Source organism: Alexandromys fortis, unplaced genomic scaffold, assembly GCF_014885135.2.
Source record: "Alexandromys fortis isolate MF-2015 unplaced genomic scaffold, M_Fortis_MF-2015_v1.1 scaffold_26, whole genome shotgun sequence".
Taxonomy (NCBI): domain Eukaryota; kingdom Metazoa; phylum Chordata; class Mammalia; order Rodentia; family Cricetidae; genus Alexandromys; species Alexandromys fortis.
This window is the reverse complement of record NW_026067894.1, coordinates 7372574-7397766: the sequence shown is the minus strand read 5'-3', so window position 1 is coordinate 7397766 and position 25193 is coordinate 7372574. Positions and strand designations below refer to the sequence as shown.

Here is a 25193-nt window from a genome sequence, read left to right as displayed (position 1 = left end):
AGGTCAGCCTAGCCCCATGAGCGAGCTTCTAGTGAGTAAGAGACCTTGTCTGAGGCAATCAGGTGGGGAGGGACAGAGTAACACATCCAACATTCTGCCCTGTGTCCATACGCATGCACACACATTCACAAACATGCACTGTACACACACACACACACACTCACACACATGCTCACATACAGTTTTGAACTGTACATTTAAGATTAGAAGTTTAGTGGACAGGAGAGATGGCTCAGAGATTAAATACACTGTTTTTCCAGAGGACCTAGGCTCTACTTCCAGCACCCACATGGTAGCTCACAACCTTCTTTAGTTCCAGCTCCAGGGGATCTAATACTCTCTTCTGGCTTCCATAGGTATGCAGTTCACATGCATACATGTAGTTCACATACATACACACACTGAAAACACCCATCAAGATAAAAGTAAGTCTTTCAAAAATGTTTTAAAAACTTAGAGTGTTTAGGCTGAGCATGGACGGTGTCACGTGCCAGTGATCCCAGCCCTTGAGAGACAGAGGGAAGAGGAAGGTATGTTTGAAGCTAGCCTGGGCTACATAGTAAAACCCTCCTCTCAAAAAACAAAAGAAAATTAATGCTGTTTATTACGTACTAATTTCATCTTGATTTTAGAAAGTAGGGTCTTAATTCAGCAGGGAGGAGGAACAGGGAATCCAAAGTTGTTCATCCAAATACCAGTGAAATTTGGTGTGAATGACTGGGGCTGACAAGACCACGGGCACCAAAATGAACAGCGGCTCTCAGCTTTTCGGAAGCAGAGAGTGGGGTCTGTATTCTTAGCCACATCGCTCATCAGAAAGTACATAGTGGGCAAGTTACCGATCTGTTGATGTTTGCCTTCTTTCTTGCTAGACAGAGAGCAGCTTTGTATATGTTCCCGATCAGATCTCCTTCAACCTGGCGTAGGCACAGGGGAAAGGTCGGCATGGTAGCTGCCTCGAAGGAAATCGTACAGTATTGGAGGTCAGCATGCCTGATTGGAGAGTAGACGGGGATCCTGTGTTGTCGTGAGTGTTCTGGACCAGCCTGCTCTAGTCCACAGGTTTTTTTGGGGGGGAGATTGGGAGATTCACCTGTCTCTGCCTCCTGAGTGCTGGATTAAAAGCAGCTCCAGCACCGCTCAGCTCACCCTAAAATGTTTATATTCTGCCACTGCCACCAATCATGGCTCTAATTGAATCTTTGGCTTAATGTGTTGCTGTTATCTCTCTTCTAATGACCTTATCATGGCTCCTGGAGGGATGGTGGTGGTGATATGTTTCAGGAGGAGAAATGAACCTTGAGAAACCTAAAGCAGAATTCGAGACACCGGTGACTTGCTGGGACATGGAGATGACATATGTAGGACCATTGACCTCCAGGAGCTCAGTTTGTTGGTGTATGCCTTTAATCCCAGCACTGGGTGGGGAGGGGGTAGAGGCAGGTAGTTCAAGACCAGCCTGGTCTACAGAGTGTGTTCCAGGACAGCTATGGCTACACAGAAAAACCCTGTCTCAAAAAACAAACAAACAAACAAACAAACAAAGAGAGCCTTCATCCTGGTTGATGTCATAAGGTGAAGGTAAAGACACCCAGCAAGGAGTCTGTAATTGTTCCATTGAGTGAGAAGAAGCAGGGTTTGGGACCGTGGGAGTCATCAAAGTGTCTTAGAGAGTGAACCTTAGAAGCAGGACAGGAGGGCCCACTAGGCAGGGCAGAGCAGGGCAGGGCAGGGCAGGGCAGGGCAGGGCACTTCAAGATACAACAATACCTGGACAAGCTAAAGAGCAGAGGGAGCCATGAGGACTCAAGGCAACTTAGGGTGCCGCGGCATCTCAGGGTGCCGAGGCTTCGTTGCTCGCAGCCGGGGTTGGGCAGGGTAGAGGACCGGAACTCCAAGCAGGGTAAAATGAACAACACCGTAGTGGGTTTGGGCCACTTAAATGCCAGGGTAAGAAACTGGGGCCTCATTCAGTAGGTTGCGGAGAACTGTTGGGTATGTGTGAGAGAGCTGTTGAGCATGTGTCGCGATGGTGGGACTTTGACAGTCTTACTATACGATCTAGGCCTGGTCTCTGTGTCCTGAACACTGGGGCTACCGATATGTACCCTATGGTTGAGCTTCATGGATGATCCAGGTTTTGTTCGCATTTATTGCTGGACATTCCAGCCCTCACGTTCTGGGACTCTGTAAGATTGAACTCAGTTACATCTCATCTGAAATCTCCACACTCCTTCCTTTTCTCCTCTTCCTTTAAGCATCTTGAGACTCGGTTCGCTTTCTCCTAGCTTGGGCGGGTGTTTTTCAAGGTTCCCATACTCGCTCTGATTCTCCCACCCTTCTCTGGATTTTGCTAGATGGTAAATTCTGTTGATCCTCGGGACAGTATCTTTCTTGTTCATCCATGTGTCTCCAAAAACCCAGCACGGGGCACGCAAATGGGGGTGAATAGAAGAAGGAGGGTTGAGAGGTGGACCCCCGGATCTCTCGGGCTCTCCCTGTGCTCGGCTAAGTGGGTCCTCTGAGAACAATGGAAAATCTCAGGTGTCAACAGGGGTGTTTGACAGCCAGAGACATACCTTCAACTTAAACAATCAGTCTCATATTTTCACAGGAAACAACCTGTCTACAGGAACAAATTTCCGTCTCCACATCTTCCTGAGAACAAAGTGAAGCCAGGTGTATTTCCAGGCACGCCTGGGAACTATGTGAGGGCCAGTGAGGCGGAGGGTTACTTTCCAGTACTATAACCCTCCGCTTGAGCCGTATCACCTCGGCTGCTGCTCCGCAGACCACCAGGGGGAGCAATCTCACCGTATCTCTGGCCTTGGCAGGTTTCACGCATTCCAGGGTGTAGTCAGGAACTCTGGGAATTGTAGTCCTGGGATGGCAAGGCGGTCTATCGCGTGCGCCTCGGGACTTGTAGTTTAACTCTTAGAGGCAGAACATAGGTTTAAACTCGCATGCTGAATGAATGGAACTACTACTCCCAGAGGGCCACGGGCTCTAGGGCGGTGTCGGGTTTCCGTCGAGCAATCCTAAGATTGTCTCAGAGTGACCAGCTTGACTGGGTAAGTTTGATTTACGAAAGCTCCAATTTTCTACTGAGCTATCCAAAGACCTTTTCATATTCCAGCCTGGGGCCTTCTTGTCTCTCAGTCTCAGAACCTGCCCGCTAATCTTTGGTCTTCATTGTTTCCTATTCAGACAAGTCCCGTCAGAATCCACCCCGCACCTAAGCCCTCCTAGGGTCACCGCGGACTGCCACTCCCACGCCCCGAGATTCCCACCTTGACCCTCACGTCCCCGAGCGCCGGCTGCTTTGTGTCCTCCACGCTGCGCTCCACTCCTCTTTGTCCTGTTTGTCTTGCGGGTGGAAGTAGACTGCCAAATTCTTCCTCCCGGTGTTGTGAACTTGAAGTGCAGCGGGAACTCTCACCCGCCGCGACCTTGGGCGAATCCCACTGGCTCTCTGAGACTCTTCTGTTTTCCAGTGTGTGAAAGTGCTTTGTAAACTGCACGGCCTCCACAAACAACAGAGGTTCTCTTTGTGCCTTTTGTTGGTGCCCTAGAACATTCTTATCAGGACAGCCTTTCTGGTTTTGCCGCTTCGTTGCTCAATCCTGTCCCTTGAGATCTTGATGTCTTCATCTATGACCGGGTTATTTCTTCACTTCCTCCAGAGACCAAAGATCAGACAGGCCCCGATCCCATGACCCCTAGAGAGCTTTGTCTGAAAGGAAGCCCAAGACGGGTGCTTATTCTCGGAATAGTTGGTGATGTAAAGTCCACGGGGCTGGCAGAGGGACAGAGCTGCTCTCAGGAAGCAGGACTCCAGCAGGTCAACGCTGCAATGAAAGCCCCATCCCTTCCCTTTGGGCTCTTCTGGGCCTCTGTAGTGGTGGGTGTGTCTCAGGCATGGAAAACCCGGGAGAGAAGGATTCATTTTGCCGAAGAAACCTATGCAAGGAAAAATGGAAGGCCTCAGCTGGGTGTTTGAAAAGAGAACCACAGCCTTGCTAGTTAGTTGCTAATGTCTCATGAGTAATCACAGTGTACCAGGTCTTAGGCTGTGTCAGTTCCCTTCTTAGAAGCATCACATGTGACGTGTCCCTGTTTTCCATATAGGAAAGTTAGACTTGGAGCAGTCATAGAGTTAGACTAGTTAGAGCTGCCTCACGAAGCCATAGTATCTTCCCTGTGGCTTCAGTATGCCACGCACTTTGCACACCTTAATCTTTGACCTTGTGAGTAGCTGTAGATAACAGGTTTAGAGTTAAGGCATCGGTTGAAGATTTCATAGATGTGGCTGGCTGGATTTTTCAGTGAGTAAAGACACGGTCACGCCTGATGACCCAAGTTCTATCCCAGGAATTCACATTGTGGAAGGAGAGAACCAACTCCTGCAGGTTGTCCTCTGATCTCTACATGGGTTGCCATGGCACCCCTCCAATAGATAAATAAATGTTTTATATATAATATATTTAAATAAATAAGTAAATATGTATATGTATACACACATATAGATAGGTAGCTCTCAACCAGCTGGGAAGTAGCAGAGATGGAATTCAAAGTCACCAAAGCTTTTCTTTTCCTTCTGTAGCATAAGAACTTTATTCTTTTGACAAACATGATAGATTAAAAGCTAACTGAGCTGAATATAGTGGTACCCGCCTATTATCCTAGCACTTGAGGGGTGAACAGGGAAATCTTGAATTTGGGGCCAACTTGGGCTACCCAGAGAGACCCTGCCTCAGAACAACCGAGAAGAATTGGAAGATTTTAAAGCCTAAAGATAACAGAGCGAGTTCTTGCTGCCGGGGGAGAAAAGACCTACAGGGAGAAAGCATGCCTTTTTTTGTTGTTTATTTTTTGAGGCAGGGTTTCTTTATGTAGCTGTGACTGTCCTGGAACTCGCTCTGTAGGCCAGGCTGGCCTCGAACTCAGAGATCCGCCTGCCTCTGTCTCCTGAGTGCTGGGATTAAGGGTGTGCACCACCATCACCTGCTAAAGTTTGGTTTTGCACTGTGGAGTTTCCACGAAGGGGAAAGGCATACGTGTGTTAAAAATTAAATAGCATTTATTGGAGAAAGTAATTATTTTAGCAGTTAATTATTTGTGCGTGACTGGGCACCCGTGGACTCTGGCAAATGTGTGGGGTCAGCGGTCCGTCTCCTCTCCTTTCACAATGTACATTCTGGGAACTGAACACAGACCATCGGGCTGGGAGGCAGGCTCCTTTGCCTGTCGAGGAGCCATCTTGCCTACATTAACCCGTGTGTTTCTGGGTGGCCATGGTGATTTATGCGGTGAGATGGTGGTAAAGTCCACAGGGTACGCTCAGGGTTTGTTGCGTGTGTGTGTGTGTGTGTGTGTGTGTGTGTGTGTGTGTGTGAGAGAGAGAGAGAGAGAGAGAGACCACGCGTGTCTGAATGACAGACCCTCTCTCAGAGATCCTCAAATCCTGCTGACCGGAAACACCTGGGACTTGAAAACATTAACTTGGAGCTGGGAGCGTAGCTTGTAGAGTGCTTTTTTTTCTTTTTTCTCCCTGAAAATGGAGGAAATACAGTTAGGGATTGCAGCGAGGTTGGGTAGTAAGTTCATAAACCTCTGACATAGATTTCCCATGGACATCATGGGAAGCAAGTCACTGAGACTGCTGGGCTAGACACTGCACCTCGCAGCCTTTGTGAGGAGTCCGGGGGAGGGGGCTGTACTCAGAGCTGAGAGGAGGGAAGGCCAGATTTAGCCAACTTGTCCCAGCAGGCTAGGAGATCTCCCTGGGCCTGGCTGAGGGAGAGGCCCCAGCTAGGGACTGCCATGAATTGTGGAGCCGAGGTAAGCAATGGACACCCCTGACCGACTCTCATGCTGTTTATGAGGAATAAGGCTGGATGTCTCTTCGTGGCAGTTTGCAAGTGAGATTGGCCTTTAGCCCCGGTCTCGTGTCGACTTGGGGAACTCAGGCTGGTTTCTGGTTAGCCCCAGCCTGGTCAGTTGTCGTCTTTGGTTTTTATTTTTATTTCCAAGCAGAATTTAGCTGCTGGGCCCTCTCAGAAGCCTCCCAGCATCACCAGAGCTCTACACCCCCACCTCCGTGACTCTTTCCTGATGCTCACCCTAGGACTGATCTCAGCCGAGACCTAAATCCCCTTCCACAAAACCCTGACCCCCCCCCCACCTCACCTTCGCCTCCCTGCTGGCTCCCAGATCTGCACAGTGGCCAAATGCTATTGATTCTGCTCTTCTTGCCATCGACGAGCCGAGCGTAGCTAGATACTTGCTCCTGCCAGGTACCGTGCAAGGTACTTTAATTGCGTGGTTTCATTTATCTCCATAGCAACCACAGGACTGAGCCAAATCCCCTTATGCAGATACAGAATGGGGTTTAGAAAGATTAGGTTAAGGTGCCCAAGCTAGATGGCAGAGGAGCTGGATCGCAGGCTTGGGTCATTCACGGAGGACTGCTTAGTTGCTAAGGCGCTTGTCTCATAGATGGGAGGACCTGAGTTCAGATCCTTAGGGCTCACATTAAAAAAAAAAAAAAAAAGGCTGGTCGCAGTGGCACATGGCTATAACACCTGCACTCAGGAGACAGAGGCAGGTGGATCTCTGAGTTCGAGGTTAGCCTGTGTACACAGCAGGTTCCAGGACAGTCTGGGCTACGTAGAAAGACCCTGCCATTAAAGAAGCAGCAGCCAGGGGCCAGTGAGGTGGGGAGACACATCTCTGGGACCCTCAGAATGGGAAAGAAACAACCCCCCCCAGTTTTCCTCCGGCACCCACAAGCGTGCTGTCACGCGTGCGTTTCCACACGTTAAATAAATAAAGGTAATTTTAGAAATGAAAAACAAACCAGACTTGATGGTTCACTACAACCTCAGTGTTGCTGAAATGAGAGCCAGCCAGGCAGACCCCGGAAGCCTGTGTGGCCAAGGTCTAGCTCAAGAGAGACCTTGCCTCAAAGGGTGGGAAGGGAAGCACAGGAGACCCCGCTCACGAGGTTGGCCTTTGACCTCCACATGCCTGCAGCGTGCATGACACAGATGCATGGGAATGTGTACACACAGCCCTTGGTCTCCTTGCAGCCGAGTCTCACAGGCCTTTGGCTAACACTTTCCTGTCTTTCCTGCCTCCCCCTGCTCTCTGCTCCCATGCTCAGGGGACACAAGCAGTCTCTCCCTCTCCTCAGAACTCCAGTGGCATTTTGTCTCTCCTTTATGAGAGGCTCTGCAGCGACTCCGCTGTCATGTGATCCACATGTGTCCTGTAGCTGCAGCCTTAGCTCTCCAGTGGGTGCCCCCAGCGGCAAAGGGGGAACCTTCGGGGACTCCTCCTCCTTCCCCGCCAGCTGCACCGTCACTGCCGCCACAGAACTTAGCTCCCCTCCTCTTTGTGATAGTGCGGGTCTTCAAGTGTGCATTGGAAAGCCAAAAGGGGAAAACAGATAATAGAAAGAAAAACCATCTCCTCCCAACATCATTTCACAAGAGACTCTTTGGGGGCTCTCTGGGGTTTCCTTCTGGACCAGATGATTGGCAGTCAGGTGGTCTGTGTGTGGTGATGGTTATGCTGGGACCTTGAGCAGCTCACTGAGTCTCTAAGGACCTTGGCTTGCTCAGTGATGCATGCGTGAGTTTAGAGGTGGAGGCCAGGGGAGATTGCCGGGAGCCTTAGCGGCAGCCACCTCTGAAATCTCTTCTTGCCCAGGCTTGCTCCGACTTGCACACTGATCCTCCCAGAAGAGGAATCGGAATAATGTCAAAACAAACCACGTGGGCTCAGGACCCTACCCGTGCAGTTGGTTTTGGCTATCACGGCTAGGAATCTAAACTTTGTTGCTTTAAACGGGATGGGTTATGGGTTAACCCCCCACCCCCACCCCACTGGGGTAATGCTCTCTGCCCTGGTTCTCTGTCTGTAAGTTTGGTCCTGATACCTCCTTTCTCAGAGAGGTGCTGAGAAGGTTAGATGAAGCAGTGTCTGTAAGGGGCACAGTACAGGGCCAGCAGAGGAAGCACTAGGAGACGCTGGGTCTCAGTGGGTGCTTATAGCCTTAAAAGGACAATGTTGTCTGGGCGTGATCACTACAGCAGTTTACTGCTGGGTGAACACATGGTAGGTGTGGTGTCAGCATGTGTTAATCCTGAGGCAGGAGCTCGTGCGTCCCAGGCTGCCCTTGAACTCACGATGTGGCTCAATGATGCCCGTGACCTAATCCTCCAGCCACCACTTCCCCAGTGCTGGGGTTACAGGTGCTTATTACCACAACTGTGTTATGCAGTGATAGGAATTGAAACCAGATGTCCTTGAAGGCTGGGCAAGCACTCTACCAACTGAACCATGCCCCCAGCCCTTGTGTTTGGAGGTTTCGAGAGAACTGAGGATTAGCTCATGGCTACCCTCTCCTCACCCCACCAGAAGAAAACGAAGAATGCAGTCTGCAGGGCTGGGAGCTCGCACGCGCGCACGCCGTCAGAAAAACAGCAGCCCCAAAGCCAGCCTGTAAATGTTGGCAAATCGTGAGCGTAAATGATGCATTGAGTGGCCGACAGGAAGGTTGGGGTGATAAGGGCGCCAGGAAGTAGATAGGGTTGGCACATGACCTAGAGAAGCAACAGCGAAGAAGAGACCAGCTAGAGGCTGTTCTGTGTTCTGCTCTCCAGGCGGCAAGTTCAGGACGCCCAGGCTTTGATCCCGCTGGTGATGAGATGGGGACCGGACCGTCTGTGTGCTTCCCAGCCATCTCGGGACCCCACCATGTTGGCTGCACAGATGTGATGGAGGGTCAGAGTCCTGAGGTAGGTGTCCCAAGCTCTGTCCCTGCACTACCCCACGATTCCCGCCCATGTGGGGTCTTTGCCACTGTAGGTCCAAGCACGCAGTTCTGGGGGCCTGGGGTACAGGTGGGCTGGGCTTGGGTATCAGCCGTTAGGCCTGTTTTCCTGTCTTTTAAAAAAATTCTTCTTTCAGCTGGGCAGTGGTGGTGCACACCTTTAATCCCAGCACTCGGGAGGCAGAGGCAGGCAGATATTTGTGAGTTCGAGGCCAGCCTGGTCTGCAAGAGCTAGTTCCAGGACAGACTCCAAAGCTACACAGCAAAACCCTGTCTCGAAAAACCAGAAAACCAAAACAAACAAACAAAAAACACCTCTTCTTTCAAAATATTAGAACCTTCCCGGTTGACGGGGAAACTCAGTTCTTTCTCAGGCTAGTATAGGTGGAGGGGTGGGGGCACAGGGGCCCTGCACCTTTGCCTGACTCTGTGCCTTGGGTGGGAGGGTGGTGTCTCCTGCTTTCTTCTCCTTCCCACCTTCTGAACCTCCTGCCAGTTTCTAGGCTTTTCTTTCTCTTTGTTTCCCCGGCTTCCTCCTCCTTTTTAAACTTTTTTTTTTTTTTTTGAGACAGGTGTCTCATGTAGCTCAGGCTGGCCTCCAACGGGAAATGTAGCCAAAGATGGCCCTAAATAGACCCCTGATCCTCCCATCTCTGGGACTCCAGGCGTGTGCCACCAGGGCCCCACAGGTTCTTAGGTTTTTGTTCCTGATGGGTGGACGCTCCTCTGGCCTGTGAGAGACACCCACTTCCTGGTAACCTCTCTCCTGCTCCCTTCTGACCAAGCATCCTGCTGCCTCCTGAGAGGCAGCCCGGGAGAATGGCCTGGGTGACCTAATGTGTCACCCTGTTCAACCGAAGAGCAAATCCAGTTCCGCCGTTGGCACCAAGCCTGGGCCCACGAGCACGTGATGTTTTGGCGCGGTGCCGGTCCGTGATGTATTTAAAACGCAGCCTGATGACTGGAAGAACATAGGCTACAGTTCTTCATGCTCACAACAAACCGTCTCTTGGTTTGAGGAAGCTTTTGATCCTCTACGTTGCAGTCCAGCCTGGCTGGTGCTGGCTCCTGCTGACTCCCAGTGTCTAGGCTTCTTGGCCCAGTAGCTGCTCCCTTCTTTTCTCCAGGGGAGCTTCTTCCGACTCTTCTACCCCTGCCAAGCATCTGAGAAGTACGAGCAGCCCCTGTGGATTCCCCGCTATGAGTACTGCTTGGGCCTGGCTGACTACCTGCAGTATAACAAGCGCTGGGTGGGGTCTCTGTTCAACCTGGGCATCGGTAAGGCTGCCTGGCCCGGGGCCCTTCCCAGTGGCCTGTTTCTGTCCCCAGGAGAAACCTAGGCAGACACAGTAATTTTAAGCTTGTACAGTCCAGTCCTTGGTATGGAGAGATGGGAGAGTTTTGAATGCGTGAGAATTTGGGTCATCGCTTCCAATCCAGGCTTTGTAATGTACTGGCAGGGGGCCTTAGGCAAGTCCCTTACCCTGCTCGCCTGCCGGGCTTTGTAGAGCTGTGGGGCCAGGTATGGGAAGAGCCTCTAGTGCAGTGTTTGGAGTGTCAGATGGGGGCGTGGCTGCAATTTCTAAATCTAGCACACATTCCTACCTGCTCTATAGATCAACAGCCCCCCCCCTTTTATTTCAGTACTGGGGATCAAACCCAGGGCCTCATACATGTTAGGTCAGTGCCCTACCTCTGACCCACATCCCACTAGCCATGTGCTCCACTGCCACCCCAGCAGCTATAGCAGACAGTCTTGGTCCCCAGGGAGCATCGCCATCCCTGCAGCATGCCCCCTGGGCCGCTCTGCCTCCTTCATCCCACGTCCCCACCCCAGGTGTCCCCATGATCCGGGCATCTCGCACATCTGCCTCAGACTTCTTCAGTACTGCCTCTGTGGATTTTTCCCCCTGGTGGTTCTGGAGAGGGGAGGACCACAAACCCCCACCCCTGCCTGTACTCAGGCTGCCACTGGGATTGTAGTTCCGGGCAGCCAGAGATGCTACAGCCTGTGTCTCTGCCAGGATCTTGTCGCTTGCCTGTTAGCTGGAATGGCCCCTTTAAGACAAAGGAATCTGGATACCCCTTGATCATCTTATCCCATGGCCTGGGAGGCTTCAGGTAAGAGCTTTGTCCCTTGCACCTTGAGAGTTGCCGTGTCTTAATGCAGTCTCAGAGGGTCGAGTAACAGGTGTCTCACCTGCTGCCACCTTACTGCCCATCTGCCCTTTGGCGTAGCTGGGCCTTCCCTTCCTAGACCGGGCTTCTTAAGGCTTTCCACTTGTGACTCTCTTTTGCTGGACATTGTTACATGACCGTCCATTGTCAAAGGGTGTAAGATAGGAATACAGGTCAAACATTTGCTGGTAAGAAATCATAAAGGAGCCGGGTGGCGGCGGCGCACACCTTTAATCCCAGCACTTGGGAGGCAGAGGCAGGCGGATCTCTGTGAGTTCGAGGCCAACCTGCTCTACAAGAGCTAGTTCCAGGACAGCCAGGGCTATAGAGTGAGTTCCAGGACAGCCAGGACTATGCAGAGAAACCTGTCTTAAACCCCCTCCCCCCACAAAAAGAAATTGATTTTAAAATAATGATTTGGCACACATATCATTTTACCACTCACTAAAAGCAAAAGCAAATTTGCCTCTATGAGCTGGATGGACTTATTTTTGCATAAGGGATTGACTCGAGGGTAAATATTTGATACCAGAAGTCCTAGAGCGTCTTCAGGGTTTTTCACGATTGAGTTTTGATTTTATAGTCATCAATGCTGAGAATGTCGCTTACATAAATACCTAGTACAAAATGACAGAACCATGCTTAGGGGCATTTCAGAAATTGGAAATTTCATCTTAATCCCAAGCCAAGATTCATTTAACACTTTTTTTTGTGTGTGTGAAACTCAAATTAGCACCTCAGACACCAGTCCTTTCTTTTTCAAGATTTATTTTTATTCTTTTTAATTATGTGTGTAGATTGCATATCTGCGTGTGGGTATGTGCCTGTGGCTATGTGCGTGTGAGTGTGGGTATTCACAGAGGCCTAAGGTGTCAGGTCCTGTGGAGCTGAAGTTGCGGAGAGCTGCGAGCCACCTGATGTGGGGCGCTGGGAATCAAACTCGGGTCCTCTGGAAGAGCAGCCAGTGCTCCCTAACCACTGAGCCATCTCTCCCGCCACCCCAGGTGCCAGTCTTTAAAAATCCAACATTCCAATCCAAAACTAGACTAGCTTGATACCGACACATGGAGGAATGATGGAGGAAACACGAAAGGTCTTTGTTTTCTGTGATTAGGCCCAGAAGAGCAGAGATCTTTGTATGGTAGAAACACTGTAATTCGTAGGACGCAGCAATATCAAATCTGCGCCCAGGTGTTTCCGGTAGCCTTTTTGACATAGCCAGGCACGATGGCATGGCATAGTACACGCGCGTTCAGAGCCCAAGGCGGCAGAGAAGTTTCCAGGTGCAGATTTGGCGAGCAGTGCCAGAAACACCTTGGATTCATATGCCATGGATTTTCAATTAATTTCCGGTCATCTGGGGGCATGCTACCTGTGCGACCTAACCTGCAAACCCTACCCATGGCAATTGTATACCACAAGGGCTGGAGAGAGTTCTAACACTCTCTGTGCCTGGGTTTCAACATCTGCCAACTGGATCCGTGGCTCCCACGTGGTGGTTTATGAGATTTTTATTGGACTGGTTCCTGCTAGGTGCACAGCTCTCCAGTTCTCGCCCAGACATTGGGCTCCCAGGGCTCTTTCTGTCCACACCATGGGGTGCAGTCTGCTTGCTCTCCCTTAGGTGTGTTAGTGCACCCTCTGTCAATTCATCCGTAATATATACATCCGGCTTTATATCCCAGAATGTCACACATCTCAGATGCTGCCAACCCTCCAGCTCTTGTCTGCACTACAGGCAAGGAGATCTGTTTTCAAGATGGCAGAGTGTAGTGGCTCACATTGGTCATTCTGGAAGGCAGAAGCTGCAGGGTCCTGAGTTCAGTGGGTGCTGTGTGGTGATGCCCTGTCTTAGACCAAAAGAAGCCCGGGTCCTCTGACCTTGCTAGTATCTTGAAGCGTGCCTGGCAGATTGAGGTCTCAGTAAACATTTGTTGAGTACATCAGTGTTCTTCTAAATGAAACCTTTTCCTCTTCTTCTCTCCTTCCCTCTCCTCCCCTCCCCTCCCCTACCCCCTCCCCATCCCTCACCCCCCCCCCAGAATGTCAGATCCCCTGGGACTGGAGTTACAGATGGTTGTGAGTCACCATGTGGGCACTGGGACTCCTCTGGAAGAGCAGCCAGTGATCTTAACCACTGAGCCATCTCTCCAGGTCCTAAATGAAGCATTTTATTTTATTTGGATTTTCAAGACAGGGTTTCTCTGTAGCTTTTGGTTCCTGTCCTGGAACTAGCTCTTGTGTAGACCAGGCTGGCCTTGAACTCACAGAGATCTGCCTGCCTCTGCCTCCCGAGTGCTGAGATTAAAGGCGTGCGCCACCACCTCCCTGCTAGAGTAGCCTCGACACCACGCCTATCTTCTGTGCCCCCATGCGTACGACAGTGTCTGGAGTCATAGTTTCCCAGGGAATACTCATTCGTAAAGGAACACAGGGCTGTTCTGCTGGATTCCATTCATTCACCAACCTCTCTTAAGTACCTGGTGGGTGCCACCCCCTTGGCACAAAAGGAAGGTGGGAAATCCAGACATAGACACATTCAGAAAGTCACCCACGCTAGAGGAGCTGGTGTACAAACGTCACTGGCCAGTTAGCGGTGGCAGTAAGTGGCGTACAGACAAAGTAACTAGATGGACCCAGTGGAGATTAGGTGTGAAGCTAAGGCTGGGAGGCGAGTGTGTGGTTTTCTATGCTGGTTTCTTTTGTAGTAAACTGATAGCGAGCCTGCTTGTGAGTATAAGAGTCACACTCAGCCTTCAGAGCCCGGTGCATGTGTGCGTGTGCATGTGTGTGTGTTGGCCTATCAGAGAGAAGAAACTAGGAAACAGGCATTCCCCACCCCTAGCTATGCTGGAGAGAGCAGTGAACGTGTGATCTGGAGGTGCCCCTTTGACTAGGAAGCTAGGGACAGTCCAGCTCTCTGTAGACCAGAGTGAGCCAGTACAGACGTCCTTCATTAACCCGAGTGAAATTCCAAGAGGAAGAGGGAGGGGGTCAAAGAACATTTTCCTTTTAGTTTCTCTGGTTAATTTCACCTTGAAATTCTTCCCTTGTTCACGGAGGGGTAGCTTCCCATGGCAGGGAAGAGCCTGAGCTGTAAATACTGCATAGCTGGCTTCCAGAAGGCCACTGTTCCCGTGGTCCCAGGGAGGAACCTGTGCCTGTAAATGTCACCTAGCTGGCTTCCAGAAGGCCACTGCTCCCCATGGTCCCCACACGGCCCCCTGAAGTAGGCAGATAGGCATGCCTGGACCCTGAGCAGCGAGCAGCAACTTGTCTACATCACACAGTACACACTGGGAAGGGATGCAAAGTCATTCATCCAGTTCACTGCCTCTGGTAGCCTGGGAGACGCTGGAAGGAAACCTTAGAAATCGGCTCTCCCTTGGTTGTGAAGGTATGTTTAACAGATCACACCAGATATGAGAGTCTAGAGCATGATCAAATTCATTCCTTCCCTGGGCACATTGTACACGCCCGTACTCACGGCCCCCAAGAGGCCGAGAGCATCACAAGTGTAAACATGACATAGGCTGCAAAAGAAGAAAGCAACACCCACCCACAAACAAAACGTCTTTCTTTCTCTCTGTTAAAGCCAGCTAGAAGGGAAGGCACAGGGGCATCTGCTGATAACCCACCACTTAGAAGCTAGAAACGGCAGGATCAGGAGTTCAAGGTCATCTTCTGCTGAACAGTGAGTTTGAGACCTCCCTGGACTACACAAAGCCCTGCATCAAAACACAAAGAAGTGGCTGAGGGGAACCAGAGGTCACAGTTGCATGAATGTATCAGAGAACCAGACTTTATAATCTACTATGTATGGCTTCCGTTATAAAGTTATCTCATGCCCTATGAGGGCTGCTTTTGTTCCAATCTATGTCTGCATCCCAGGCAATCTAAAGGAGCACTCTATTTTTGAAAGAAAATCTCTGGTATACTCTTATGTGATACAGCTCTCATTTATTAGGACTGTTTGATCTATAAGCTGTCAGCTCTGCGTGAGTCTTTAAGGCTTAGAAGATGGTTGGTCAGTGCCGAGAAATGCTTCCGGTATAAAATGTGCACAAAGTCTGCATGGGAGTAAAAGTCTGCAATAACATTTCATTTATTAAAAGTTTTATTATATTTAGAAATTAGAGTGGGTTACACAGATTACAGCAGGTGAAATAAGGTAAAAGTATAACAGGCTGTTATAGCTTAAATAAAATAGATCAGTACAGTTAGACTGCTTCTTTTTGTTTTTTGTTTTGTTTTGTTCTGTTTTCTTTGTTTTGGTTTGGTTTTAGTTTTTTGAGAAATGGTTTCTCTGTGTAGCCCTGGCTGTCCTGGAACTCACTTTGTAGACCTGGCTAGCTTTGAACTCACAGAGATCCGTCTACCTCTGCCTCCCAAGTGCTGGGAGTAAAGGCATGCACCACCACTGCCCATCTCTTTTTTTACTTAAGAAATAGATTGAAAATATTTTTTTAGTTGTTTGTGTCTGCATGTGTGTATGTGCACTTGTGTGCAAGTGTCCACTGTGGCCAGAAGAGGGCACCAGATCCTTTGGAACTGGAGTGATAGGCAGTTGGAGTAGCAAGTGCTCTAACAGCTGAGCCGTCTCTTCAGCTCTGTTTCTTCTTGTTTTGAGACAAGATCTTGATGCATAGACAAGGCTAGCCCTGAACTCCTGACCCCACCTTCATGTCTCAAGTGCTAGGATAGCACGTGTGTACTAGCATGTTTGGCCTGCCTGCCTGTCTCCCTTCCCTCCTTCCTTTTTTGCTTCCCTCACTCCCTCCCTTCTTTCCTTCCTTCATTCCTTTTTTGACAGCAACTCATGTAGCACAAGCTAGGTTTATACTCACTATATAACTAAGGATGACTTTGTACTCCTGATATTCCTACCTCTGCCTTCCAAGTTCTGGGGTTATAGTTAAATGCTACCTCAACTGGCTAAAATGCCTTTTTCTTTGTATTTTTTGCAGTCCTGGGAATTGAACCCAGAGCCTTGTGCATGCTAGGCAAATGTGCTACCGCTGAGTTACAGCCCATCTTTTTTTTTTTAAAATGTGTATAGGCGTTTTGCTTGCATGTATATCCGTATACTACATGCATGCAGTGCCTATGGAGGCCAGAAGAGGGTCCCAGATCCTTTGTAACCGGAGTTACAGATGGTTGTGAGCCACTATGTGGGCGCTAGGAGTCAAACCTGGGTCCTCCAGCAGAGCAGTCCGTCTCCTAACTGCTGAGCCAGTTCTGCAGTCATCCCAATGCCTCTTTTTAATGTTAAAAAACATGACTGCTTGAAATTTTTCAATTTCTTTTGATTTGTCTGTGTGTTTAAAATTTATTATCATCACTTGGTGCTTGTGGACTCATTGGTGGAAGGTAAGAACAGCTGTGTGGAGTAAGGGCTCTCCTATTATGTGCATCCTGGGGACCACGTTCAGGGTCCTAGGCTGGTGAGGCAAACGCCTCTACCTGATGAGCCATCTTTCCGGTCCTTGAGTGTGTTTGTTTGTGATTTGTTTTTGAGACAGGTTTCTCTATGCTGTGGTCCTGGCTGTCCAGGACTCACTCTGTAGACCAGGTTGGCTTCAAACTCACAGAGATCTTCCTGCCTCTGCCTTCCAAGTGCGGGTGTTAAAGGTGTACACCATCCCCGCCTGGCCCCTTATGTGATTTTAAAAAGTATTTATGCTGAGTACTGTGACACATGTTTTTAATCCTAGCACTCAGGAGGCAGAGGCAGGCAGATCTTTGTGAGTTCAAGGCCAGCCTGGGTTACATACATAAAGAGGTCCAGAACAGCCTGGGCTATACAATAAGACTCTGCTCAGTGGATTTAGTACTTTCTGTACAAGCATGAGACTGACTTGAGTTTGATCCCCAAAACCTGTGTAAAGTCTGACCATGGCCACACACACCTGCAATCCCAGTTCAGGAGTGGATGAGGCAGGAGGCTCCTTGGAACTCTCTGGCCAGCTAGTCTCACAGAATCGATGTATTCTAGGCTTAATGAGAAACCCTGACTGAAAATAATAGTAATAAGGTAGAAAGTGATTAAAAAAGACACCCGACAACATGGCCTTCACATGCAGACACACACGTGTACATACATGTTAACACACAGAAACATGTCCACACAAATCCATTAGCATAGTTAGAATCTAGCTGGGGTTGGGGTAGACTGACTCAGTGGGGTGGAAAGGCATCTCGGGTTGAAGATTGTCTTGCAAACACCCTGCCTCCTGGACCCTGGAGCCCTGGGATGAGGGCTGCCCTGTCTGGGGAAAGTACTCAGAGGACCACCCGTGACAACTACCTAGCCAGTCTTTTGAGGTGACCGCCAGCAGAGTGTGGGTGAAGCTGGGCCTTGGTTTTGATCTCTTCTCTCTGTGGCTCTCCAGGGCGCTGTACTCGGCCTTCAGCATGGAGCTGGCCTCCCGGGGCTTCGTGGTTGCTCTCCCGGAGCACAGGTGAGCGGACTCCGGTGAACTGCGGTCAGGTGGATGCCTATGAGCTAGGGTACAGGCTAGTCACGGTCAGTGTGTTATTTCTGTAGTTCTGTGTGTGGTGCTGGGGCCTCAGACCCACATCATAGCAAACATTCTGTCCCTGAGCCACATCCCTGACCCTGCGTACTATTTCTAATGACCACACAAAACAGTTACCATATCCATTTAAAAGATGCTCAGTAGCTGGCTGAAAGTGACTCTGGGCTCAAACCCAGGTCTGTCCCCAGCCCTTCTACTCCCCTACGCATGCCTCCATCTCCTTGCCTTCCAGCCAAGCAGAGAGCCCATGTATCATGGTCGGAGGGGAGGGCGCGGATAAAGGGGAGAAATAAGTTCACCGCTGTCTTCTTTCTGATTGCACATGTGCTTCAGGGACCAGTCAGCTTCAACCACCTACTTCTGCAAGCAGACCCCGCAAGAGAGCCAGCCCACTGAATCTCTGGAGGAGGAATGGATCCCCTTCCGCCGAATCAAGGAAGGGGAGAAGGAGTTCCACGTTAGGAATCCCCAGGTAGGCTTGTGCCAGGGGGCATAGTCGCAGTACCACGATCAGAATGGCGAGGTGGATTCACACCCTCTGGTGTTAATCCAAAGACGGGACCCAAATCATCACGGCCAAATTAAAGCAAGCCAGTAATTAAAGTAAGCTTTTTTACTCCTGTACATGGGCTGCCTCCCCAAGGCAAGGTTCAAGACACTAGCCTTGGATGTGAGGAAGCCAAGTCTTTTACAGCCCATGGGTTTCTAAATGGGGGGTTTGGTGGGCAAAGTAGTCGGAGTTACGGGAGTAGAGAATAAGCGTAACAAGTTAGTTCCTCCCGGAACAAAAACATGGCTGCAAAATGGGCCTAGCAAGGCGGTCACAGTCATAACAACGTAGTCATAGTCATAACAAGGTAGTCGTAGGCGGTCATATAACCTTTTGAAGTGAAGACAGGGTTGCGAAATAGTTATAAAGAACTGTTTGAAGCAAAGACATGACTGCCGTTCCGGAACAGGCAGTACAGACCATTTGCAGTGAGGGTTACAGGTGGGGCCTAGCCCAATCCTTGAGAAACAGGTATAATCATAAACAAGGGCGAACTGAGTTTATCTTTACTGTAAGATGGCTTTTACACCTAAGATGGAGGCCGGCTGGTTCTGCAGCATATCGTGGTTCTGGCCATCTTTCTGTCTCTCCAGCGAATACCTGAAGCTATTATCTTACAAGGGAGCAGCGTTTTTAGTTCCTAGTTCTGGAGATGGCATTCCAAGTTCAGGTGGACCTATTGCTTGGGGCCTCTGGTGAAAATCCCAGATGGCAGGGAAGGTGGGGTGTAGTGGCATCCCACAATCCCTCTTCAGGGCAGCCTCACAGCCATGGGACTTGCTCTCAGAGGGAACCAGTCCATCCCTGCCTCTGCATAACTCCCATCTGCAGGCTGACTTGCTTTCTGAGCTCCTGCCAGCCCTGCCTGCTGATAGTTAGCCATCAGCAAGGGACCAGGCTCTGGATGTTCCCCGATCCTCCATCACAGAGCCAAGCTCAAGTGTGAAAATTCCTGGTAAAGGATTCCTAGCCTGCAGAGAAAGAGGCAAGAGAAAAATTCCCACCAAAAAAAATCCATTGTCTGGTTGTTGGGGGCGGGGCGGGGTCAGTCCTTAAAAGGCGGGGTTAACGGGAGAAGGGGTGGCAGACAAAGGCTTGAGAATAAGAACACTGACAGCTCCTTCTGTTGGCAATATATTCTCATGCACATCATCTCGTGTGGCCGTCCTGGTGGCCCTGCGGGTAGGCTAGTGGAATTCGAACTCCTGGGTCCACTCTCTACGACCTCAGTATCCGTGTGAGCTGCAAGGGACCACAGTGTCTGCTGAGATGCAGTGGGCAGACCCCCCTCGCCTGCTGAGTTCTGTGGGGGCTGAGTTGTGGTTAGGGGGTGCTCCAGCAGCCTGGCTGTGTTGCAGGTTCACCAGCGGGTGAGAGAGTGCGTGCGGGTGCTGCAGATCCTGCAAGACGCCTCTGGCGGGAAGACGGTCCTCAATGTCTTTCCTGGTGGATTGGACCTGATGACCCTGAAGGTACGACAGCAGTTGGGATGGCCCAGAGCTACACCTTCCTCACAGCCTTGCTGGCTCACAGCCAGCAAGAGCACTGGGAGACACCAGGTTGGCATAGTGGGATCTAGGGTCTCAGACTTGGCAGCTTTGCACCCTGATGCCCCCTCTGTAGGCTCAGTTTCCCTGTGCATGTGTGCCCTTCGTTCTCACCAGATTCCAAGCAAGTAAGATAGTTGCTAAAACCCAGGTCTGTGCCCAAACAGCCCCAGAATCCAAAAGAAAAGTCTCTCTTAGCTTCTAGGCTGTGGCTTGTGTGAATGACACAGTCAGCATGGCCTAGTCACTGTGCCAGGGGAGAGGTTATTCAGGTTGGCCTGCCTGGGCTATGCCACCTTTCCGGTCAGAGGAGCTAGGACACCAGGACTAAGGGTCCCACTCTGCCACATGGCTAGAGGGGACAGTTCCTTCCCAAGGGCAGGGTGTTGAGGAACAGCAACTTGTCTACTTCAGGCAAGTAGCTAAGAAGGCTTCTAAGGGAGTCCCAAGACCCCTCCTAGAAGGCATGACACTGTCCTGGCTGTGGACTTGGTGGCTGGGGAGGCACAGTTTCTGCCTTCCAATGCCCTTTTCTCCCCTAATCTTTTTTCTCCCTCTAATGTCAAAACAAAATGTAGTAGCATCCCCCCCACACACACACACATAGTAAAACAGTGGTTTTTTTCATGCTAGCTAATTTTAAACAGGGTCTTGATTCATATCCCAGACTAGTTCAGAGCTCATTAGGTAACCCAGCCCCAGACTGTCCTTGAACTCACGGCAGTCTTCCCTCCTTAATCTCCCAAGTGTGCTGAAGCTGAATCTTCATCATCATCATCATCATCTTCTTCTTCTTCTTCTTCTTCTTCTTCTTCTTCTTCTTCTTCTTCTTCTTCTTCTTCTTCTTCTCCTTCTCCTTCTCCTTCTCCTTCTCCTTCTCCTTCTCCTTCTCCTTCTCCTTCTCCTTCTCCCTCTCCCTCTCCCTCTCCCTCTCCCCTCCCCCTTCCCCTTCCCCTCTCTCTCCTCCTCCTTCTCCTCCTCCTCCTCTTTCTCCTTTTCCTCCTCCTCTTCTTTTTTCTTTTGAGACAGGGTCTCGTATGTCCCTGGCTAGCCCCAAGCTTACTGTATAGGTGAGGCTGGCCTCAAACTCTTGGTTCTCCTGCGTCTACCTTTTGAGTACTGGGATTTCAGGTATGCACAGCCAGGTACTGCTTATGGCATATTTTGAATGCTCATGTAGTACTCCACTGTGTGGATAAGAATTCTGCTGTGGAAGGGCTCCCCACATAGACTCACGAAGTCGGCATCATACCTCCGTACACTGAGTGAAGACACTCATGAGCATTTAGTTACGAACGTGGTGGAGGAGCCGCAGAGATGGCTGGTGGTAAAGGACTTAGGTTTGATTCCCACCACCCACACAGCAGTTCCCAACTGTCTGACACTCTAGTTCCAGGGGATCCAGCATGCTTTTCTGGCTCTCATGGGCACCAGGCATACAGACAAAATACCCATGCACATAAATTACAATTAAAATTAAAAAGGAAAAAAAATGGCACCAGTTTTAATCTGGGACTTTTGTTCCCAAAAACCTAAGTTTTATGTCTCAACACCTCTTGAAAATCCCACATGCCTGTGTGTGAGTCAGAGCCTGGACTCCAAGTGGGCGTTGGTGACTGCCTGCTGAGTGGAGAAGCAGGTGCCCCAGTGCTGAAGTCCAGACCTCCTGCCTGAGATCTGAGCCAGGCACTGAGCAGCAGCAGCCACTGTCCAGGTAGATCTCAGAGGAAATGCGAAACCAACCAGCTCCCTCCCTCCCTCTCTCCCTCCCTCCCTTCCTCCCTTTCTTCCTTCTTCTCTCTTTTTTTTAATCCACCAGTTTCCAGTCTGTAAATTTATCCTGTATTGTTCCTAAGAGTGAACAGTTGGGAGGAGCCAGCTGTTCCTCTCAGAGCCCCTGGGAATGCTAATTGCTAGGACCCCTAGACCCCTCTCTGTGGCTTCATCCAATAGAAACGTCTCTCTTGTCTACTGTTCACAGGGTGCTGGGGGGTGGGGGGCAGGAGGCAGTCCAGGTCTCCAGGCTCCATTCAGAACTGGGATTAAACTTGGAGCTTGGCACAAACTAGAAAGCTGCGCCACCACTGAAATGCACCCCAGCCCTGGGCTCCCTTCATCTGAGGGGTTCTGCCCTCTGCACTCTTGAACTCACTTGTGCTACATGCATTAGGCCTGCAGAAGGGCATGGACTACATGCGTTAAGTCTGCAGAAGGGCATGGGCTACATGTGTTAGGCCTGCAGAAGGGCATGGGCAGGGAAGTGCCTGAGAGCTTTTATAGATGTCCATGGAAGTTAGACTTTCAAATATATATATATTTATTTTTGTTATTTGAGGTCATGTGTTAGTGTGTGCACCTGCATGTGGATGTGTACACAAGTACAAAGGCCAGAGGTGTGGATTCCCCTGGAGCTGGAGTCACAGGCAGTTGTGAGAAGCTAGACTTGGGTACTGGAAGTCAGATCCGGGTCCTCTGCAAGAGCAGCAAGTGCTCTTAACCAAACTTTCAGCTTTGGAAGTTAGACTTTTGCTCATGCTGTTAGCTAGGACTCCGTCACATGGAACTGCAAAGAAATGGTCTCGCTGTGTGTCTGGGGACAGATTTAGTGAGCAGCCAGCTGTCGGTTTCCGAGTGATGTCAAGCGTAGCCATAGGGAAGGACGAGGCAACCCCTCTGTACTAATACTGCTGTGCATGGACACGCGCTGGAGGAGCACCTGTGGGGAGGAGGAGTGCCCATCCTGTCTGCTCGTCTTCCCAGTGACAAGGTCTGTGAGGACACTGAAGAAACCTTCACTGGTTGGGAGCAGGAAGCAGGCAGCTGGTGGAAAGGAAACTAGGGGTGGGAGACGTCTCTACAAACCTGAGTTTGGAGGCCTGCGAACGGTCACTTAGGTTTTAAAAGCTAAAGAGCCCATTCACACCGGACGGTGCTGGCGCACACCTTTAATCCCAGCAGTCAAGAGGCAGAGGCAGGTGAATTTCTGTGAGTTCGAGGCCAGCCTGGTCTACAGTGCTAGTTCCAGGACAGCTAGGGCTATTACACAGAAAAAAAAAACTGTCTGGCAAAACAAAACAAACAACAATAAAAGATCCCCTCCCTCCCGGTGCTTCTCAGCCGAGGGGGAGGATGGACGCCTTTCCTGGGCTAGATGTTGAGGAGAGCAGGGTTTCTGAACACAAAGCCCGGAGAGATTTCCCCAGCCCCTTCGCACGCATCAGCGGTGGCTTTTTATAGAGCCACGCTTCAGAGGCTTCTGGAAACAACCCTGAATAGACACAGAGCAGTCAGAGCGCACAAAGCCTCCCTGGGCTGTGGATAAAAATCAGGACAGACGTGCAGAGGAAGGAGGACCTGACTTGTTGTCTGCACAAGCGGGCCTTACTCCAGAGCTAAATGGGGAGGGGGGCGGGAGTTCCCTGTGCTCCCCTCTGTGCGCTCTGTGGTATCCTCCAGGACCAGCTTGTGAGGCAGGAACTGTGGACCAGTGGTTCTCAACCTTCCTAACACTGCAACCCTTAAATACAGCTCCTCATGTTGTGGTAACCTCCAACCATAAAATTATTTCATTGCTACTTCAACTAGTTTTGCTACTATAATGAATCATAATGGTAATTTTTTTGGAGGTTGAAGTTTGTCAAAGTGGTCGTGACCCACAGGTTGAGAACCACTGCTGTAGCAGATGAAGGGGGCTGCTTCTTAGTGTGTTTTCCAATGAGCTGGCGGAACCCTGACAACTTGTCTGTTTGGGTACCCACACACGTTTGAATGCTTGCCCTCAGCAGATAGTAGTGTTAGCGGGGGGCTTATGGAAGTCAAGCTGAGCCGGTGTGGGGGCACACACCTTTTTGTTTGTTTGTATTTTGAGATAGGATTTCTCTGTGTGGCTTTGGAGCCTATCCTGGAACTCACTCTGTAGAGCAGTCTCATCCTGAACTCACAGAGATCTGCCTGCCTCCTGACTGCTGGGATTAAAGGCGTGTGCCACGCCTTTAATCCCAACATGTGGAGAGAGATCTCTGTGAGTTTGAGGCCAGCCTGCTCTATACAGCAAGTTCCAGTTCAGTCAGAACTGTTACACAGAGAAACCCTGTCTTCAAAAAAAACTAAAAAAAAAAAAACTAAAAAAAAAAAAAATACCCTGTCTCAAAACAAAAACAAAAAGCACAGTCCCCTTAAGGTTGCTCACACCAAAGATCAAAAGAAAGATCAGCTCTTCAGGTGACAGAAAGTCCCCTAGTTCTCTAGTCCTCTTTTGCTTCTCTTTGCCATGCTGGGTGTCAAACTTGTAGGCTTTTCTTGCTCTTTGCCACTGAGCGACACCCCAGAGACCAGAGATTCCTCTTTTTTTTTTTTTTTTTTTTTTTAAATTGTGACAATGTCTCACTGTGTAGCCCAGGCTGGTTCTGAACTTGCCATCATTCTTTGTAGTAGGGAGGGCCATTTGTTGGTTCCTGGCCACCCGGCTATCTTAGAAATAATACACATAATCATACATAAAATATATTAATTAAATCACTGCTTGGCCCATTAGCTTCTTATTGGCTAATTCTTATATTAATTTAACCCATTTCTATTAATCTGTGTATAGCCACGTGGCTGTGGCTTACCTGCTAAAGTTCTGGTGTCTGTCTCCGGCAGGGCTACATGATGTCTCTCCGACTCTGCCCTTCTTTCTCCCAGCATTCAGTTTAGTTTTCCCTGCCTAGCTAAATTCTGCCCTGCTATAGGTCCAAAGCAGTTTCTTTATTCATTAATGGTAATCACAGCATACAGAGAGAAATCCCACATCACCTCTTCTTTTCTGTTTAAATAAAAAGAAAGTTTTGAACTGTAACATAGTAAAATTACATATGACAAAGCAGGTATAAAGCAAGAATTACAGTTACAATATTTATATCTATTTTATCTTTTATTATAACTAAGAAAAACTGTAACTATAACTATAAATTCTTCAACTCCATCAAAGACTCCAGAAGGATATAATATTATCTAAGTAAACAGGAAGTGCGTTGTAAGCAACTTCCAAAACTCTAAAATTGACAGAGACATCTTGCTGCCTGGACAGTTACCCAAAGTTCTTATGTACCATTGGGGCATCCATCTTTAGCTCACAGGCTCATAGTATCCAGCAGACTTTTCTGTGAAGCAGGAAATTTCATAGACAGTTCCACTTATATTGGCAGCTTGTCTGTCACATTTTCCTGTGTCCTGCAGAATATTTAGCAAACTCTTTTGTGTAGCAGGAACCCTGAAGGATGGTCTCCCCTTTTGGCAAGTTCAGCAGTCATTTCATTATGGTTCCCACATGTCCAGTTTATCAAGCAGTCCAGGCAAGAGCAGTTTCTTGCCCAAATGACTGACAAACTCCATAAGGAGCCTCTTCGATGCCCATCTTCCTCTTGAAGCAGAATCACAGCATACAGAGGGAAATCCCACATCAGTTCTGCCTCAGTGCTGTGCTGTCCTCCTCTGGCTGGAGGCGCAGATGGTGCAGGTTCGGTGGCTTCGCGCCTCACCTCATTCCCTTACAGCCGCTT

General features: G+C 49.6%; 1 protein-coding gene across 4 annotated transcripts in view; it reads left to right on the top strand.

Moving 5' to 3' along the window:
- Positions 1–1750: 1750 nt before the first annotated feature.
- The window catches only part of Pafah2 (platelet activating factor acetylhydrolase 2), a 49142-nt gene continuing 25699 nt past the window's right edge, over positions 1751–25193 (top strand). The window contains exons 1-7 of one of the 4 annotated variants that reach the window (XM_050152788.1): positions 1753–3071; positions 8670–8804; positions 9967–10117; positions 10864–10960; positions 17410–17478; positions 17890–18028; positions 19465–19578. In XM_050152788.1, coding sequence (XP_050008745.1) covers positions 2964–3071; positions 8670–8804; positions 9967–10117; positions 10864–10960; positions 17410–17478; positions 17890–18028; positions 19465–19578 — 813 coding nt within the window. In that variant the 5' untranslated portion in view covers positions 1753–2963. Of the gene's footprint in view, positions 3072–8668; positions 8805–9966; positions 10118–10863; positions 10961–17409; positions 17479–17889; positions 18029–19464; positions 19579–25193 lie in introns of those variants that run through there. The other 3 variants (XM_050152795.1, XM_050152800.1, XM_050152805.1) reach the window with 3 other exon arrangements.